Source organism: Corvus hawaiiensis, chromosome Z (genome assembly GCF_020740725.1).
Source record: "Corvus hawaiiensis isolate bCorHaw1 chromosome Z, bCorHaw1.pri.cur, whole genome shotgun sequence".
Classification (NCBI taxonomy): Eukaryota; Metazoa; Chordata; class Aves; order Passeriformes; family Corvidae; genus Corvus; species Corvus hawaiiensis.
In genome coordinates this window covers 35,033,924-35,055,120 of record NC_063255.1, presented here as the reverse complement: position 1 = coordinate 35,055,120, position 21,197 = coordinate 35,033,924, and the positions used below count along the sequence as shown (strand labels likewise).

At 35.9% G+C, this 21,197-nt stretch overlaps 1 protein-coding gene and 1 long non-coding RNA gene across 4 annotated transcripts in view; one reads left to right on the top strand and one right to left on the bottom strand.

Moving 5' to 3' along the window:
- The first annotated feature begins 4,589 nt into the window (after positions 1 to 4,589).
- LOC125319620 lies at positions 4,590 to 8,011 on the top strand. The gene is made up of 2 exons (XR_007200831.1): positions 4,590 to 4,885; positions 6,370 to 8,011. It is a non-coding gene; the product is annotated as an uncharacterized LOC125319620 (long non-coding RNA).
- Positions 7,806 to 21,197, bottom strand: part of AUH (AU RNA binding methylglutaconyl-CoA hydratase) — a 110,610-nt gene continuing 97,218 nt past the window's right edge. For 2 of the 3 annotated variants that reach the window (XM_048290953.1, XM_048290951.1), the window contains 4 exons: positions 12,957 to 13,144; positions 11,657 to 11,707; positions 9,866 to 9,913; positions 7,806 to 8,988 (listed from right to left, as the gene is read on the bottom strand). In XM_048290953.1, coding sequence (XP_048146910.1) covers positions 8,911 to 8,988; positions 9,866 to 9,913; positions 11,657 to 11,707; positions 12,957 to 13,144 — 365 coding nt within the window. In that variant the 3' untranslated portion in view covers positions 7,806 to 8,910. The remainder of the gene's footprint in view (positions 8,989 to 9,865; positions 9,914 to 11,656; positions 11,708 to 12,956; positions 13,145 to 21,197) is intronic. The other variant, XM_048290954.1, reaches the window with a different exon arrangement.

Below are 21,197 nucleotides of genomic sequence, written 5' to 3'. Positions count from 1 at the left end.
TCCAGTCATATCCTGTAAAATTTTAAACAGTGAAACCACAAGGGAAAATAAACTAACATCTCTTCCCTTTTTATCTCAAAAGTGTCTGAAATGAATTGGTTGCTAAAGAAACCTGATATAATTGTGACAGAGTGTTTTGAAACCCTTAGTGAAGTTCATCTGAAACCTCAGCATAACAAGCGGCCTCTTATCTGCGTACTATTCCAGGAAGAAATGCATGGCATTTCGTCATCACAGCTGAAAGAGTAGCTGGCTCTGCACGTAGGCTAGGCGAGAATAAGAGCCCTCAGCTATAATGAGGGCATGCTGGTAGCTAATGCTTAGTCAGAGGCCATTTCCTTCAGCCTTTGCTACTGCTTGTAGGAGTTGTAATGCAGTAAAAGGCAAAAACTAAAGTGAACACACTGAAGGTCAATGTTTACTTTCTTTCTCTACTTTTTCCCAATGAAGATTAATTCTGAAGAAATAGCACACATGCATTAATGTGGTGACATCCTAAACCATCCCCTCTATTACAGGGACTTTAAGTAGCTTTATTTAATGCGGCAGTTCATGAGCAGAATTACTTACAAGAGAGAGAATCATAAAAAAGCAGATGTCTTTTTTTTTTTTTAGTCTGACATTTAAAGGCAAATTAGTAAGTGGGAGTTTAATATAGATATTTCCTTGTGAACATTGATCTTGAATTTCCAAGCAGGCAAACCGACTTTTCTCCTTAATAAAGCTGTTGAAACATAGATAACTTCTAGCAATTACTTCAAAACCGGGGATGAATCTTCATATGTGAGGGAATATGGTAAGGAACATTTCTTTTTATAGGCTTTTCCTCTTCTGTACATCCTGAAGATGATAATATGAGTGATGTACTGTCATGATGCTTTTTAACACAGGAATCTGCATAATTTGAGCATGGAATGATTAATCAACAGAATATGAAAATGTTAAATGTGAATGTGTAGCAATGTTCAGTGTTACAATGTAAGTTTGTAAGATGTTTCATTCAGGACCACATTTTGCTCTGCCTGCAGAAACATTGGCAATTATTGTGAATTTAATGTGCTATAACTCTGCTGATTTAAGCATACAACTGTATGTACTGTACTACTGAACACACACTGGACTGAGTCATTTTATATACATGCAGTTGCTGGTCTAAATAAGGGCTAGATTTGACTTGTTCTGTTTAACTCACTGGCTGAACACTGAAAATAGTTGGCACAGATTTTTCTCAGGAAATTCAAACTTACACAAGCAGAGGAAAAACATTGCAAATGAGATGCTGCTGTGTGCAAAAAATTCATCTTGGGTAAAACTTTAAACCCTAGAAATAAATCTTGTTTTCAGTTCTCACAAATAGGCTTTTCTATTCAACTCTGAAGGTTTAAAGCAGTTGTTAATCAAATACTGTACACAGTACTAAGCAGGAAAGTGTTCAGTTATTTCTGAAACACGTTATTTTGAGGCTGTGTTTGAATCTTCCATATTTATGTGATGAGAGTTATGTCACAAAGTTAATCATTCCCAGGATGCTAGCATTCGGGGTAATGAAAAACTTCTTGTGCAAGCAGTCATTAATCAGTGAGTCTAACATTGCATAATGCTTTCTGAAGCATGTGTTATGTGATCAGAGTACAAGGCTGCATAATACAGCAAAGTGTTTATGCCATATGCTGACCTTTTCTAAAGCAGAAATGGAGCCATGTGATGTGCCGCTCCTGCCAGCATTTGCTTATTGCCAATAATTAAGTTTGATGATATGAAGAAACACAAACTTGTATTGCTTTAGAGTTCTAAAAGGAAGAAGCTTTGAAGTTTTTGGCACTGTAAAGCACAAAGATAGCCAACTTGGCTTGGAAACACTACCGTTGTCCATTATAGGCACCGCCCATCAAAACTGGAATCAAGTGCCCTGCTCAAGTGGTTACTGGCATTTGTGTAAAGGAAAACATGTGCATCGTTACAGGACTGCTGTATTAACCAGAAGAGCATAAAGGTCACAGGAGCAAAGCAGTCAAAAGCATGCTTGGTACCTCAAATCTCAGAAGATCATAATAACATTTGATGTTCTTGTGCAATAGTGCTAGTAAGCAGCTATTACTTAATCTCCTACCAGTATTACACAAAACTATACTTGCGAAATACTTCAGATGAATATGCTGTAATTATATGAAATATAAAAACATGTATAGGGCAAAATGTTTTTGTAACTCTAAACACACATACCTGTGGAGATGTGGTTTAGTGAACTATTTTAAAAATTGAATCAATGCTTTAAAAGCCTCTATGCATAACCTTTAAACTATATGCTGGAAGAAGAATGGACACATGGACATACATTTTATATACTATGCACACACACACACACACACACGCAGAGACTGTGATCAAAAGCTCATCCTGTACACAGCTACTTTGTGTCTGTTGGCAGAATCAGGCTACTGAGCTGGAATAACCAGCTTCATACAACTTTTTTAGCACAGCCAACTGTAGCTATGCCACTGTTGCTCCAATATCACCTCCCCTTTAACTTGCCAGTGTTTCCTTCTCTCTCACTGATGACAGTTTTTTCTATTTTGGCGGTAGCCAGTATCCATGAGTATCATCACCTGTTAACAGCAATTCAGTTCCATCATGTGATCTATGATATGGTACCAATGGCTGAAAAGTGATTTCTGATATTCCTTGCTTACACTGAGGAAGTATTTTCAAGCTTAACTAAGAGTCCTAAAGAGTAAAGCAGACTAGAGGCACAATCACAAAACTAAGACTATCTCTATACAGAGAAATAGGTGTTCTCGTCCAAAATTTAGATTCTCAAAATTCCTGCTGAGATTTTGCAGCAGGAAATGATGATATTAAGCAACGGCACTTAGAAAGTACTGTATCCAAGGCCTTTTGGGATCCACCCTAAGGAGTCTGACTCATTAAGCATCTTCATGTTTAGCAGACAGGAGACTGTACAAAGGAGATGCTGGGGACAAGAGGAAACTGAGTAGGTCTCTCATGCTTGCTACAGCATCTATTATAAAACTATTGTGATACTTGCTGCATGAGGGAACTGCAAGACAGGCCTTCCCTCTGTAAACTATTAGGTGGATATCATTATCTCTACATCCCAATAAATTAACTTGTAGAATAAGTAATTAAAGCAGAGAAATTTCATCATGAGTAACTTCAGAGAACCCAGGGGACAGATCACTACTGTAGTAAAGTATGGCTCAGGTCAATTAAGTGAAAGGAGAGGGCAGAAACTGAGTTGTTTTGGCGTTTCATGGGTCCTTCAACTACTGAGCAGTTATACAGATGGAAGGGCCATAGCTATCCTCTTCACTTTTTCAACGAAGGACTGATGTCAGGTAAGATTTGTAAAATCCAAAATGAAGACAGGAATTTCACTGCACCCAAGGTGGAAAAAACCCATGTCCAAGTGTTCATTTACAAACTAGTAACTTAGAATCCTTCTTGTTATGCCATTTTTGTGGCTCCTACTTCCCTTCATATGTTATACAGACACTCTACGAATCATGTTTGGAGGTTACGATCTCTACTAGTCTTTTGGGTACAGAACTCAGGTGCTGTAACCAACCAATAGAGAAAGATCTATTTTGTGCAGCTGCTCATGAAGATACTAGAAATGACTGTTGAAATGAACTGTGACTTAAGAATGTCACTGAACCCACCCTACAAAACCTCTTTCATATACACTCTCAAGACCCGGTGCTTCTTAGAAGCATGCTCCCTGGCTCTCTTCTCCCTTCACCCCTGCCTGGATGGGGTGGCCAAAAGATGATAACTACAGGACAGCATGAACCACACACCCTGAGGGGTCACGAGCTGGGAATACTCACATGCATTTACAAAAATACTTCAGCTTTGAAGGCAACAGTCCCAGCAGTAAAGACTTATTACACAAAAGATGCAGAGTCAAACCCTTCCACACAAGCCTACAGATGTATTACTAACATTTATATGTCACGAAAACACAACCTTCACAACTCTATCCTTACGATTATATTTTTTAACTGTCTTTCTAAGCTGCATGGAAGAGACACATTTAAAAAAAAATTCTACAACTGGCATCAGAATCTTTAACATACTAAAAAGAATTGAGCCAAAGATGATATCACAAAGTCCCTTATGCTTAAGGGAAAATGTTAAATCAATTAGCAGCTGCCAGAATAAAGAAGCAACAATTTGATGTATAAGTTCCTTACAAAAATAACAAACTTTCCATGTTCTTCTCAAAGTGGTTATATTATGCAACAAGAAAACTGCACCATATTCTCAGCTCTTTAATGTTTCAAAAGCTTTATTAGCATACACACAGAAATTATAATCAAAGGATTGTACTCACTAGCCAGAACTTTGAAGAGTTTATAAACATACATGTACAGACTATGCCTTAGAGGGTTAATGTACTATTTTGAACTCAAGTATTGCAATAGGAGTTAGCTTTGGCACAGAATGTTCACACCCTCTGTAATAAATTCTTTTAACATACTTCATATTTCTTCCCATGTGAATGAATGTCCTTGGAAGAATTATCTACTAGATAAAAGCTGAAGATGAAATCTAAGTCTAGACTTATTTAAAGGGGGTAGACACTGATCTTATAATCTATGACACTGGCTGATTAATGAGCTGCTCATGATTGCTGCAGGCCTCTCCAAACTGCAGGAGCAAATGATACTATAGGACTGGGAGGAATGTGCTATCTGGATGCCACACCTTTGTTGAAACTTAAGAACTCACTTTGACTCCTACTACATTTATTCTAGCCTTGAACTACCACATGTACATGACCAGATATATGGTAACACACATGCACACCCTCACTACTTGCCTGCTACTTCTACAGCAGAATTCCTGTGCTACAGAACACATGGTAAGTATGCCCACTTGCAGCAGTCATGGTATGCGCTGTGCAGGGTCCACTGTTTTGCTTGTTGTGCTCTTGCACAAACAAATTCAAAACTTCCTGAAGCAGAATAGTAGTATGACATCCTGAGGTATTGATCTGGTCTTGCCTGACAGTCTGGATAATTTTATTTACATGTACACACACATATATGCACATATACATACATATGCATGCATATGACATGCCAGTATACACACACATATATTATAAAGCATAATGAACACATTGTGTAAACACAGCACATTCTGCATAACTACAGAAACTTCTATTCAACTCTGTTCCAAGCTTGAAATGGAACATGATTTAGATCTATAATAAAAAAGGTATATTACCTAATCCTTAGTGATAACACAGTAATTTCTGATTACATCTTTCAAAGATGTTTCAGGAAAATTTTTTAAACTCTACTAACTTCGTTTATAAAATAACAATGTTCTTAAAGTGAAGACAACCCATACAAATTTTTAGAAGTGTTCCCTGCACATTCATGTCCAAGACTTGGAGGAAGAAAAAGCCAACAGAAAAAAAAAAAGGACGAATAGAAAAAAAAGTCATTGTAATCCCACAAAGTAGACAACAGAAACTGTATTACCTTTAGCTGAAAACAACTCATCTTTTGGCTTATTTGCTTGCAATTTTTCTTTTTCTCATTTCTGGAGATAGATCTCTTTCTAAAAGTGTGCAGAAAAAGAACATCTTAACCACATCACCATGACCTTTATCACACCTCGAGTACACAGACTGCATCAGCTTCAGCAGACACTGAAGCCCTACAGCTTTTCAGCAGTGTCATTAGGTTCAAGAACATTCCACAAATGAGACATGAAAGCACATCTTATTCAATGCACACCACTCAAATGAACAATTATTTTTTAAGTACATTTTTAAAAATTGCAAATAAATCCCCTCTATAATCTCAGCAGACACCATTTCAGCAATTTTCTTGCATGAAAAAGTAGTAAGTAGACTATGCAGTGATAAATTAAGATTTCAATTACTCTTTTCACTTCTCATCTATCAGTTGGGTTTGGTATGTGAAGTGGCACTAGTGCCAAAACACCTTACTTTACTCCCTAAGTCTCCCAAAACCAGATTCCAAGTAGCATGATATTCTGCCCTCTCCTGTGGTAATCTCTTCAGCAACTGTGACTATGATTAAATGCATTAAAGAGCAATGACTAAGTAGAATATGAAGCAGCTGAGAATGATACATCCTGATGTTTACTATTCTAAATGCAGCTGGTTAAAAGCAGTTCTAGAAAAGCATTGATATGAATCTTGGTGTAGGACTATGACTAATTTCACATAGACTGACAGAATTTCAACAATAACTGGGCACCAACAACTGCAAATGTCATAAAAAGGTCCAATAGAAGACATCTCCAAGAGCACTTAACTGTATCATTACATAACCTTGGAATAAATAAAACACCTTTTTTTCATTACAGGTGAGCTACTCAAAAGCATTGAACTGACCAGAGCCATGCAGAAAAGCATGAAAACTTCATCCAGTAATTTAGTAAAACTACTAAGAATGTGAGTTATTTCAGTAATCTTGAAAATACCAACAGTTTACTAGATTAACGGCTAAAATTATATGTGTTATATAAAGTCACACATTAATTTCTGCATGAAACCCTCCAGGCAATTTAGTAAGTTGAACGTACAAATGCTGAGAAGTTATCAGCTGAAGGTAATGAACCTACCTGTGTTATAACTTTTCAATATCCAACTCTGTGAAGTGAAGAAGAGTTCACTATACACTTGAGCTCAGCAGCAACAGGAGAAAAAGCTGATGTGTAGGGACCATGAGACAGCCATTCAGAAAACCAGCGGAGGCCAGGGCTCACTCATCCATGAGGTATTGTGGAGAAAAGCTTGGCTTTACCAGGAACTGAAAGAGTTGTGCCTAAATGCTTGAAGGAGGATTTGCCAGATTATACCTTTCATAAGGAAAAGTCAGCCTCTACATGAGCATTTCTGTTACAAGTAACCCTCTTGTGGAAGCAGAGCTCTAAACTGCTATTTATTATGAGCACTGCAGCCATCATAACATGTCACTTAATAAACAAGACAGTAAGTGATTACCACATTTTTTGCTAAAATATTGTTTTTCCAGAACTACTTCAACATCACTCCAAAGTACCTTTAAAAATTGTCCTACTGATACTCACTTTGTAATAATATTCAAACTGTTGACTTCAAAGAAGGAACTCAAAGTGCTATGATATGACACTATCTCCTCCTGAGAAAAGGAATGCAGAGACCACTGTGACAGCAAAATTATTTTCTGTGATCAAAACTACTAGTTAAAGGCATGAATCTACACAGTCATATGCCACAGTATTTAAAGTTATTAGATGTTTTTAAAAAGACATTCACAGAAACTATTTAATCAGTGTTTGGTAGAAAAAGAAGTAGCTCAATAACCAGACTGTATATCAAAGTTATGCAACAGAAACTCATCAGCATACACTTAATATTTTTTTTCCTATTAACATAATTATTTCCTAGTCAGTAAAAATGAAAATGACATGTTAGCATTTCAAAAACACGAGAAAATGACCCTCTAGGCTTTATGACTATCAAAACAAGTACCAGTACTTTATTTGCAAATTATTGTGCAAGAAATGATCGACTCAGCAAGTTTACCAGTCAACAAAGTGTGAGCTCTACCAGTTATAATCAATTTACATGTAATGATATGTCTAAATATGAATTTAAATGAGTTCTTGTCATTTCATGTTGATGAGCTGCTTTATCATCATAGAGATGGACAGTGACCATAGCTAATGTTGCAGAAACAGCAAAGCATGCACAAGTTTCAGGAGCCAATGGTAACCCAGCATGAATAAATTTGTTTTCATGTAAAAAGACAGCCTTGGACTGCTAAGCCATATTTATTTTCCAATCAAATTAATAAAACTTCTTTCTATGAGTTATTTCCAAGCATTTGCTGTATATGCTGTGTCCACTGCAAATACACAGTATGAATCACAAGTTTTCTTACCTTGTAACCTAGCACATTTCTCTTTCAATGTATGAAAAGAACTCTGAGGCCACCACAAAATAAAGAACCTTTCAATATCATCCCAGTTGTATATAAATATACATTGATAAAATTTGCAAAAGGAATATTCTGGAGATTAAGATAATTCTAGGTTCTATTACAGCATATTAGACATATCCCTGCACAACATCTTTAATACAATCACCAAAAATTTAAAATAACTGGGGCAAGTGAAATCAAGTTCCTTCATAGCCGGCAGTGCTGACCAGATGAGATGTTAGAAAATGCAAGACAGTGGCAGTTTTAACATACAAGAACGTATAATTAAAGGCTGGCCTCAAAAATGTCTTCATTTAATAGAATCAAATTAATATAATGGCAACAACTTTATCAAAAGGACACCATTAAGTGCTAAAGTGAATTTAATTTTGCTTAGAATAGTGTAAGACAAAGCTTAATATTTTCTAAATGATAATCCTTTTCATTTCCCCTAGCTTAATAATATAGATATTCCAGTAGAATACTGAAGTATAATTTTTAGTGATATACAGAATCATTTTAATGCATATTTGGTACAATTTCTTATTTTTGGTGTTCAGTAGTTGCTTTTGTTTTGATAAAATGATACAGCAGATTTATGTTTAACATCACAGATACATTTTGTCTATGTAAAGAATTTACAGAGCTTTTTCAATTGTGGAATGGTATGTTTCATACACGTGAAATTTTAAAAATGCTGCATGAACCTGTGACTTTGCCAATACGCAGATCAACCATCAGAAACTGTAATGAGCATGAGCTGACACACATTCCTATCTCGGCTTCGAACAGGCATGGACACATTCAAAATGTTGTAACATCTGTATGATTTGCTGTTACTTTGGTGATTGTGATATTCCAGGTGCAGATGGAAAGTGCACCTTAATGGTCCTCATAGAAGTACTTTTATCCCCCTGTATTTTAAAGGCATCAGATTCTTTTATTCTCCCTTGTAGCGAGGAGGTCTCTTCTCCTTAAATGCAAGAAGGCCTTCAATTCTATCTTTTGTTGGAATAGTCTGCAATGAGCAGAGGAACAAGTCATTATTGACACCAAAAAACAATACCAAGGAAAATATTTGCATACAAATCCTAGTTCTTCAATGCATCCAGGATGCATCAGAAAAATTATAACACAACAGAAAAATTAAAACTATTTAGTCAGATATAGGAATGTATCACACACTTCAAGGGCATGACATAAGGTTGATAAACAATTTAGGTGGAGAAGGAGCACCTTTTCTCCAAACAGATGAGTGCAAGAAATTCTCTAGGGTTTGTTTTTGAGGGTGGGGGGATTGCATGGTTTGAGTTTCTTGGGGTTTTTTTGGTTGGGTTCATTTTGGGTTTTTGGGAGGGAAGAAGGTTATTAATCTGATTACCAAATGTCTTAAATAAGCATATAATGCTGATGCTCCTATTTCCATCATAAAAAACTTGTCTCAAAGTCCACGAACATACACTCAGACACATCATTCCCATGTTTCACAGGCAAAGAGGTTTGTCTCAATTTTTTATTGGTTAGCACATATGCAATTAGTGGCACATGTCAGCTAAGTGTCCTTTGTGTTATTTCATGTTAAACCAAAACAAAGCAAAAGCAAGGCAGTCCTTGGACCAGCATGGTAGTGTATGACTGGCTAGGGGTATGGCTGGTACTGCTTCACTACCTTCACCATAACAGTACTGGTAGGGGACATGTTATTGTCCTGAACTACACCGCCCTCCTTAAATTCCTTACAGATCAGACCAAGTAGATGGAAGGTTTAAATAAAATGCCAAAAAGTTTGCAGAAGAAATCACAGAGCCATTTCGAGATGAATTTCTGCATGTTTCATAACAGGTACCAACAAAGCCTGTTTTCTGTGTTTTTTCCATGTAATCATATTTACATACCTGAGCATAACAAGCTTCTTCAATTGCTAAACCTGTTACTAAGTCGACCTGGGGAAAAGAATACAATGGTTTTTAGAAGATTTTTTAAAACTTTATTATTTCCTCACAGCTAACAGAAATACTGTGTTTGTATATGCCACATACTAAAATACTTCTGCAAAGTTCTTCTACACTATTTTAACATAGCAATGCTACACTGACGTGGTGAGAGTGGTTAGTATTTCTGCAACAGAATCCTGATTTGGTAATACAGCTAGCATGTAATATACTCAAAAAATGTCTGCTCTTTACTACAAGTCATCTGGTTAGGGAAAAACCATCAGTTACCTGCACATTTATAATAATTTCATTTACTACAGGGGAAAAGATGAACTGCAGGATTATTTAAAATTTTTTCTGAAACAACGTATCTTCAAAATGCCATACGAGAACAGTATGAACAAACTCAGCTTTAAAAAGGATTTAAAATAGAAGAAAAAAAAGAACCCAATGTCTATCCTACATCATCATCATCATCTATTTTTAACACATTTAGTTTCTTTGTGAGCCGCTCTGAACAGTTGAAAAGGCTGATTTTTGCCTTCACTATTTCTCCATCTGTCTTAAGCACCATATGCTGCAGGATTCACTAGCTCTCCACTTGACCACTGGAAGGACTATGGCTATGCATCACAAGCAATTTTCAAAGGGAGATAAGCTATAGGATAGGTTACCAAGGGAAGCCATGAAATCTGTGCCATGGAAGTTTTGTAACAACAGCTTGGATGACCATTTGGCTTGGTTGGTTTTGATACAATAGATCTTGTCTTGGGCCTCAAGACTGAACTAGAAATGAGCATTCAGAATCCATCTAATCCTATCATTCTTAATCCTATAAACACCATTATTTTGACCTTTCAATCCACTATATCTGGTAGCCAGATAACATAGCCTGTAGCATTTTGAACCTTGGGTATTGAACTAAATCTCGAATTCCACCATTACTTGCTGTGGAGACCTAACAAACATACTCTTCATGCAATGGCATCTGAGTTTGGTTCTCAGGCCACCACTTACTGGTGTTATGCTTTGCTGAACTCAAATATATCACTAGTGGCTTTTGTGACTTTTAAGAAAAAAGGACAAATTAATCTTCTTGGATTCAGATGCTACACGTGATGTGATCCCCTTTTCCTTGCACCAGATTGAGCTACCAGGCGGACTGGTGCAGAGCCTAACTTTAAGTATGACCAACTTGATGAACTCAGTCTTAGGATCTGTACACCTACAGTAAAATACATATCCAGATGGGATTTTAAATGAGCTTTAGAGCTAGGTCAATAGTGTACAAAATGGAGTGGCAATTAGAATTAAACATGAAATCAAGCTCCAGGTACAATTTTAATGCTAACCATTATTTAATTATTAAAAATAAATAATATGCCCTTCAGCTTTTAACTTTATTAGTTACTAAACACTGAGAGCTTGACAAACTTGACAGAGTATGACTTTGATCATTTTTCCCACCTGAGATTTGAAACACAATTTGTTCATAGTAGTTTCTGTTTACTTTCTACTTAATTAGCAGAGTGCACTTCTGAGGTTACTAAGCCTTTTTACAGAAATCAGCATCTCAGGAGTCTGAGATATAAAAAATTTACATTTCATTCTCATTCTTTAGAAAGTTTTCACCAAATAGACTTCGAAAGACTATGACAAGCTAAAAACAGTTCTAGAAAAATAATTTTACCACAGTACAACTGCTGCCAACCTGACTTCTGGCCTACTCTCAAGGAAAGTACAGATCCTTACCTCCATTCCCTGATTGATAGCTAGTTTTGCAACTCTCATTGCTACGGGTCCCTAAAATGAGAGAAAAAGTTTATTCATATAGCATCAAAATCTGCAAGATTTGTAGTTGAAGAGTCTGCACATCAATATTCTTATATTTGGACCATCTAGACTTTGGATTTTCACTAAATTTATAGTATATAAGTCAGATAGTAGACATTTACATCCAAACTGATAGTTTGAATATTGAGAAAAAATAAAAGTATACTATTTTCAAAAGAACCTAATTAATGTATTTGGTTTATGTTTCAAAGGTGCTGAGTGCAACCACATTTGTTAAGCATTATCAATTTCCTTCAAAACAAGGCTCAGAATGGCCACCTTAAGAGACATCATTATAGGTCTTTTCAAGGTCAATCATATGTCCCTACTACCACACAATGGAGACACATGAAAATATGTGATCATGAAATAAAATTAATCGAGGCAAGCTTCAAACCTACAGTACACTATTGCAAAGCCTGCACTGGTCAAGTGATGACACTCTCCTGGGAGTGACTGAGATCCCCAGTGAGCAGAGGGATTTCCACACTCCCTCCCAATGTGCTGCAGAACAGCAAGACATCTTTGGGAATCATCTCAGTCCTGTGCCTATCCTTCAGCATCAGCTTCTAGATTTTCAGGCCTGCTGGCCTGCTGATTTGGGAAAAGCCAAATGCTTATGAGGCAGTTCCAATAAGAAGTTGTAACCATAAATCAACCTTCCAGAACCACTGTATGTTAAAATTTTTACTGTACTTTTCATTTTTGTCTTTCAATAACCACCATTAAATGCCATACCTCAGATATGACATTTTACATTTCCAATGAAAAATTTTAGCTGTTACACTTGTGATCCAATAAAGTGGTTCACTAATTATTTTATTTTTCTGCTTCTTATGAATTTTCTACCTAGGACCTTTTGCTTCTCTTCTGAGGTGTTCAACAGCAACAAAGTAATCCACTACAATAATTGCTATACTAAAAAATAAAACCTGTAGACTATTTTTTTTTCTTGTTTAAAAGTTGAAAGCCAGAACACAAAATGAAAACACCGACCAGATCATGGCAAGATGAAGATTGATGGAGGTTTCTTCTTCTCTATGAAATAATTGACAAACACCATTCAATACAAGAGAGAAAACTTCTGATCGCTTGCCACATAACTAGCATGGCTTTTTGATACATAATTTTGTGACAGTTCTCTTTAATAAAGCTGTTTCTTTTTCAGTCTTCTTATTTGGTAAAAACTAAAAACCAAAATCAAAGTTATTTGTTATACCTGAGGTAAGAATTCTTTCGCCAAAGCTAGTGCTCTTCTGTATGCAGCATCCCCTGCTTCATTCTGTTCTACCACATGGCTAATCAATCCTATTGATTTTGCTTCCTCACCATCTACAATGCGTGCAGAGAAGATTAGTTCTTTTGCCAATGACACTCCAATTGTGCGAGGTAATCTTTGTGTCCCGCCTAGAGTTTGTAAAAAGAGAAAATGCAACAATTAGTTTCCCATGTATCTATACCACAAATGTAGATTCCTTGTTCATTTCAAGTACTTTCATTTTAAATTCCATAAACAATTACATAAACATACAGAAATTCAACTAGTACAAAGGCATTATTAAATACCTTCTTCAGTTTTTCAGACTACATCTAAATTGAAATCAATTGCCCTGTTCCTTAGAAAGACATGTAAATAACTGAAAAGAGGTACTATTAATAGAGATTCTGTTCTATTACAGAGAAGTTACCTTACTCATATCAGCCAAAAGCCCAACAAAAACTACTTGACAGTAATTAACTTATCCAAACCCTCTGCTTCTTTTCAACACTATATATTTTTATGATATAAGTCACCACTTTCAAAGAACTATACTTAAAAATAATATATACCTTAACAAGACTGTAGTCCATTCTAATACTTGCACCTTAGGGACCATATTTATATGTAAACTAAACTAAAACCACTACTAGACAAGGTCTCTAAGAAGCCATGGCTGTGTCTTGTCTTACTCCTGCATTATTGTTGCAACCTTAAAGCACGATTACAAAAGCTAGGGAAGAACAATGGCAGGTTCAGATCAGCAGAGAAAGGCATTTAACTTTATAACAGTTAGCTGTCCTTAGCACATTAAAAACTTCTTTGACTTAGCAGCATTTTCAGAAGGTCATTAAGCGGTAACTACATTAACCAGACAAGAAGATTGCTTAGCTGGACTAACAATTAACTTTTGAGAACTAATAAACAACGAGAATGTAGGAATAATCATTGTCAAAATGGAAGAGGTAGATTCAAATCACAGAAGCACGTTTATGAATTAAAACAGTGGAAATGGCCTTTATCCAGGAGAAAGGTTTTGAAAATCACAAGGTCTACCATTTTAATATGGATCTGAAACAAATACTCAATTTATACAAACAGTCTGAAAGCAAAAATTTCTTTCCAAATAGTTATTTCTGCAAGAGCATGCTAATATATTCAAATATAAATATATATATATTATATATATATTCATATAAAAATACATGTATATATGCAAGAGGAATATTTATAGGAGTTGTTCATAACACTGTGCAAATGTGTGCCCAACTAACAAAATATATTAATTTCTACTAAATAATGGTAGATTAAGCCACCAGTATTTTATTCAAGCCATTCAGTTCTCTTACTGATGTTTCCTGAAAATACTTCCAATACATTTCTGATTTAAATAAACTGACAGCAAACAAACTAAAAGCTTTTGTGATTTAATGATTCAGCTTTCTACTACTCTTTTTTTCCAAACCACAAGCCTCAGTACTACTATATTCCTTTCCAAAAAACCAGATCTGCCTTTAAACACCTTATATAATACAAAATTGCAGAAGGTTTGTTTCTGCCTTATGCCTGTCCAGAATATTAGAAGATGATGATCTGTAACAAAAACAGATATATTTTCCAGGCAAAAACTGGAAGAATGAAAGAAATTATTATAACAATTCAAATAAAATTTGTAGAACAAAAACATTAGTAAAAACAAATAATGTGATGTTCTCTATGATCCTACAATGCTTGAGAGGATTTTAGCAAGACTGTCCTAATGGTCAAGGGCAACAGGCAACAGCAAGAGGAATTCCTATTCAGTACATTCTGCTAATTCTGCTAATTTTCTAAAGCTAAACCAGTGATAGTGCTAGGGGTAAAATTTTGCTAACAGCACAATTTAGAGACATTTTTCTGAAAGGGGCAAGGGATGCTCATACACCAAAGTAACCCCACACCATAACCCAAAAAACAGTACAAACCCTGAAGTATAAGCCTTCCCTTCAGCCTTGGCTTGCCTCACTAGTGACATTCATGGAGAATGACTAAAGCTCTACCTATCAAATTTAAACCAGACCTACATGCCAGAAAAATGTGAGCTGTGTTTTCAAGAAACTCACCGCTTCTGATACTGAGCTGTACCATCACCACAAACATACATTTATTGCATTTTTTATTTAAATATTGAACATCTTTTAATTTCTCACCCAAATAACCTGTCACACTAATCAACATCTATTCTTGCACACATTTTATGCACACATTGGAACATAAAAAATGTCTACCTTATTCTCCTTAGGAATATTTTAGTCACAAATTATTCCTTTCACCACAGCCATGGAATCCAGAAATGCATCCAGTTTGGCTTTTGATTAAAGAAACCTATTTGTCTAAATCATAAGATCTGAAACCATACAAGGCTGAATTTACTGACTCTTCATCTTCTGCTTCTTTCTTGCACATATTCCTAATATTTTTCTTTACTTAATTATCTGCCCCTTCCTTTACTGTTTTATCTCTTCTATTACTGCTTTACCAGGAAATGCTGAAAACAAAGTTTCATTGAGCAACAATATTTCATAACTTTGACCAAACAATGGATATGTTTAAGCATGAAATAGTGTTTATAGATTAAAAAAAACTGTTCTTGTCAGTGTCTTACACAATAATGATTAAAGAGCAAAAAAAAGCAGACTATAGTTGTTTGGCTGCCTCCTACACTGAGAAGCCATTAAGCAGAGGAGCATACTCTTTGATTAATATTTACAGAACAGAAGCCAACAGTTCACTGCATCAATTATATATATTCAGTAGTAGGGGTAAGATATATGCACACACAAAAGCTGTAAGACCAAATTAATCAAACACAAACAACACACTAAAATACATCTAACACACCAAAGTTGCATCCATTTATGAAGAAAAGATGGAGTACACGGCAGATAGATGCTCTGTTTTGGTAATACACAAAGAACACATAATATCTGCCAACTATAATCAGAAATAAAGGAAGTAACACTCGGTCTTCAAAGACGTTACTTAACCGAGGCATTTCATCTAAGTTTAGTGCAGAATTTGATGCGAGAATAGTTGTTTCATCTTCACAAATTTAATGACATGTTATTTCAAGGACTAGTGATCTGGTATTACTCATTGTGTTGATAAAAGTGTTTAACACACAGTTGCAATGGTAATGTGTTCTTACCTGAAATGGTATATACTCAATGTCGTAATACTTGTAAATAGCATTTTTAGATTACACTAATTAATATTTAAAGTTTGTTTACAGTGAAAAGACACAGTTAACAAAAGACTGCTAATTTCTGGTACAAAAACTGTTAAACTGTATTTTTTACAATTTAACAAATAGTTGATTTTGCATGAATATTTATTTACTGTCAGTAATTCATCAATTACAAAATATGTACACAACTGGTTTGAATTAAGGGAATTACGTGATAAATGCCCAAGAGTATATCCAACAAGATGAAGCAACGAGCTTACTGGAAATAGATTCATCATTCTGGCAGAGAATATCTACAGTCAGTAGTTTCTCATAGCTGACAGCACTGTCAAAACATATTGGAAAAAATCGTGTTCTGACAAAAAAAATCCAAACTTTAATTCAGTAATAATCCTGTTTATTAAGTCAAGTAAAAACCAGTCTTCCTTTCCTATCCTATCCTATCCTATCCTATCCTATCCTATCCTATCCTATCCTATCCTATCCTACCCTATCCCTTGGTTCTCAGTAAATTAATTTAACCAACAGGTTTCTAGCTTTCTTCTTTTAAAGAGTACTGTGCACGTCTGACATTTTATTAATAATTAGTGGTGAAACCAAAGCCTGTCATCCACAAACCTTCTAATTATTCAAGTAAAATGTATGCTTGTGATTTTTTTGCAGGAAACTCTAAGTATATTTTTCACTCTTCCATTGAAACTCATAAAAATATGGAGTGCAGAAAGCTGCTGTTCATAATAATGAATCTTCAACAACATAAGTCCATGAAAAAACTAATATGGATAAAATGATTATTTTAGTATAACATTTTTCAGTCATGTTATGTTGTATTTTAAAGGTCTCTGTAACAAACATAGCTTCCACTTTTAAAGTACTTGCCATCTGTTGCTAAGTTAAGCAATTTTCAAAATATAAAACATGCTAAATGTCTAAACACTTTACCTAGATAATACTTAACACCAATTTTCCAAGAGACTATTTCCAAGATTAGGCCTTGATTCTGAGAAGTTGTACGTGTTTTAGTTAACTTAAATCCAGATATAAATCTTTATGGGCTCAGGCTTCCCCAATTTTGTCTCAGAAGAAACATGAAGAGTACTTGCCCAGCACAAACCAGAGAGCTGACTAACAACCAAAACCAGCTTAGACTGGGAAAGACACCAATACAGATGCAAAAAGAAGACGGTGAAAATGTGATGGAGAAGAAAAGAAACAAAACATTATCTCTGCAAGAGGAAAAAAAAGCACTGAGATGACAAAGAGCGGGCGGTAGGTAAAGCCACTCTTACATAGCCACGTAAGTCATTGTTTGGAAAAAGACTGGAGATCTGAGGAAAGCCTGAGACAGTGGCCTGAGGTTGCCCCAGGGTCTGTAATGACTGAGAAAAGAAGTTTTTTGAGCAAAATTTCATATTAGGTTGCCCAAAGTGCTCATAGAAGTCTGGCTTGTCAGTCAAGCCAAAGAAAGCCCCACAGGCACACCAGACACAATCTCCCTAGCTGAGGTCCAAGAGGCAGGACGACTTGCTATCTGTGCCAGCCTGGCTGTGGCAAACCCCATCTCCAAAACAGCCCACTTAATTTGCAAATCAGTCCTTAACTTTCACAATCCGTTCTATTCATCTGCATCTGTGGATTGGTTTATTTAAAAATCTCTCTTGAAAACGCCTATACCAAACCGCCATGCGTGGGTGGCTTGAAGGTGACAGCTTGAATCAGAAGAATATAGTACTTGGCTTGAAGATGCACGAATGCTTAAGATGCATGAGAGGAAGTGTAAATACACTTTAAGAATTCACTAGCAGTTAAATAATTACAGCTTTTGTGCTGAAAGATTAAATGGCCATGTAATTTAGAAAAACTAATTTATTTTCAAAATAAGTAATTGTCTTGTAGATTGAGAAAATAGAAGATGGTTTCCTAGCAGATGGCTGCGTATGTGAAATGGATGGGACCAAAGAAATGCATCTGGAACCCAAAGTTTATAAAATGGACTCCACTTCAAAAGGGATTCTGCACCTGGTGTAAGGAGTTCACTCCACATTTCACTCACAAACACAGTACAAACAACTCCACTGTCAGACAAAATACTGTTTCAGAAGCACAGACCTGCATTACCCCCCCATGGACTCCCAGGACTTGCGGTATTACTAATGCCACTGACAATATGTCTTATTTGGTTTTAAACTGAAATTATTTGTGGAAAAAAAACCAGAAATGCCAACAACTGTAATCTACTTATTAACTTTTACTTTAGTGTTCACAAGTGCAACTAGCATGAGCACACAGATATTCAGTAAAACCATGTGCCTTCCTATTACTCCATATAGGAACTTGGTATTTCATTTGAGGATGTATTAAGTCACCTCAAATGAAATTCAGAAGTAGATACAGATTAAAACATAAGTCTTCTTGCTGCAGATAGATATTAATGGCCCACAAGAAGGCATTTTCCAGTTTCAAAATTACACCCACACATTTATGAAATCATTACTCAGCTGTAACAACAGGTAGGAGGTTTAGACCAGTACTGCTCTGTATGATCATACTTCACAAATCATGTGGGATTTATGTGTAATATTGAGTGAGAACTTTTATTTAACTTGTATTTTAAATAAATAGTTTTTCTAGTCCATATTCTTACACTTTTCATTTGACTATGACCGCTAAACTTCATTTAATGTGAAAATCAAGACAAGAAAAAAACAGACACAAGAAAAACTTTTGTCACTACCTAGGGCAAGTGAAAGAAAAAAAATAATTACCATGGTAGTATCCTATTTTTACTTATATTTTTAATGAGATCACAGTCTGAAATTGGGTCAATTACTACAGTTTTCAGTGGACAGAATTGAAATGATGAAACAACAAGCAAAGCAAAAAACTGACTAATATATCTGAAGTCTTCACTGCTTAAAAGCAAGTGACTTGAATGTTTTCCTCACTTCAGTGCTCTCCTTATGGAAATCTACCCTTTTATCCTTCCCACAGCAAAGAAATCTGCTAAACCTCCCAAACCAATTCCTCTTCCTTAACCCTATTCTTTCTCCTATCCTCACTACTATCAAATTAATCTGGTTTCAACTCCTCCAGAGTAATGGGTTTTTAAGAATTTATGTCTGAAATTATTCATCCCTGAAATTCTGTGACTTGAGCAGCACTAAAGAAAGGACAATTGGTGGCAATTATGATGGGAGCACAGGGAAAACATCAAACTCAACAAGACAGTAGGAAAACACAATCTCACCTAGCCCAGCTACCAAATCCTGAGAAGGCAGAGCACTCTCTCTACTGAAAAATAAATGCAAAATGAACTTGTACATACAAAGCACATTTTTCATCTGAAGTAAAATGTCCTCCCAGCCAAGGAAGCATACACTGTAGCTATACTGCACCTAGCCTGGTACTTAGGCTATAACATAATGTCTACAACCATTTGTGGGGCAGTAAAAGGGCCAAACCCTTCAATGCTGGCATGCATTAATATAATAATATGCAAAGCAAAAAGGAAACCCGTCCATAAATTGGAACTTAAGATACATTAGTATAAACATTTCTGTATAAAGCCAATTCCTGTGCAACAGTGGACCTACCCCAATAAGCACAAACTGGTATTTTAACACTTTATTGTCTCGGACTACTCAGACATTTTTCCTTAACTACAGCTCTTGCATCACCTTCTTGCCATTTTTTCATTCCTGAAAAAAACCCCAGAAATCAATATGTGAGAGGAAAACAACAAAGAAAGAGACTAAATAAGTGATTATTCCCAGTATTCAGCTGTCAGACAGTTAGAACAGTAAGGAAATGAAATACATTAAGAAAACATCTTTTATGTTCCTCTTGCCTGCTGTGACATAGTAATACAGGACCGAAGTCACTGTTTTCAGCATGCAATGCAACATGGCTGTATGCAATGGCAAGTCTTTCCCCATAGGTGGAGAAACTAGTGCTAATTATATTCTTCTGTCACCTAATCAGGCGCATACGAGTTGGATTTCATGGACCTTTAAAGTTTAAAGGGTCAAAGAAATTAGACATTAATTTTGTTTTCCTTACATCCTACATCCAGATTCCAGGAAGAAAGACATTAGGAGCTATACCCACATGAGGTAATGAAGAAATGAGCCCACATCAATAGGAAGAGCTAGAATAGCTGCCATGCATCTGTGGGGCCCTGCACTGCACTTACTAAAAAAATAACAAATATATTTTAATTAACGTAAGTCATTAAGAATAGTTTGTATAACAAATGCTAAGGTTCAACAAGATAGGAAGCACCACTCACTTCTCACTAGCTGGCCTCATCCTGCTCTTCCGGCACGACTATTCTGAAGTGACCAGAGCCTACTGCTGAACACTTTGTGCTTCTACTTGTGGCTACATCCCGGGCGCTGCTCCTACTTTCTGGATCTCTTAGGGCACTCCTACATGCAGATCCTTTGACTCTTCTCTGGCAGCAGTCCATCTGCTTGACTAAAGATTCAGTGCTAGTGCTCTCCCAAATCCTCAGCAGGTTAGGAACGTTTTATTGGAGCCTGGAGACATCAAAAGCTCTATTACTGCCTAAGTCCTTCAGAGAACACATGGCATTTGAGCAAGAAACTAAAAAAAAAGAAAAAAAAAATCTTTAAATAAAGGACACTTTACTCTTGAAATCTGAAGAGAATCATGGAATCTTTAAGAAAAAATGCTGAATGACAAGCCTTGTAAGAGTCCATTTGCCTGCAAGGTCAGAAATTTGATGAGCAAGCATGAATCCACATCACCTTATTGGCCTCAGTCTCTTTTCTCTTTCTTTCTCAGATAAAATCATATTTTTTAACAGACTTACTACTTCTGTTTCATCTTAAGCCTGGGATGTGTTTCACCCTAGTTACTGCCAGCCTTCTTCCCTATCCAGACTGTTGTAACATTTATTCTTCTTGGAAGTACACCACTGAAACAGCTCAGAAATAGAAAGCATTTATCACACC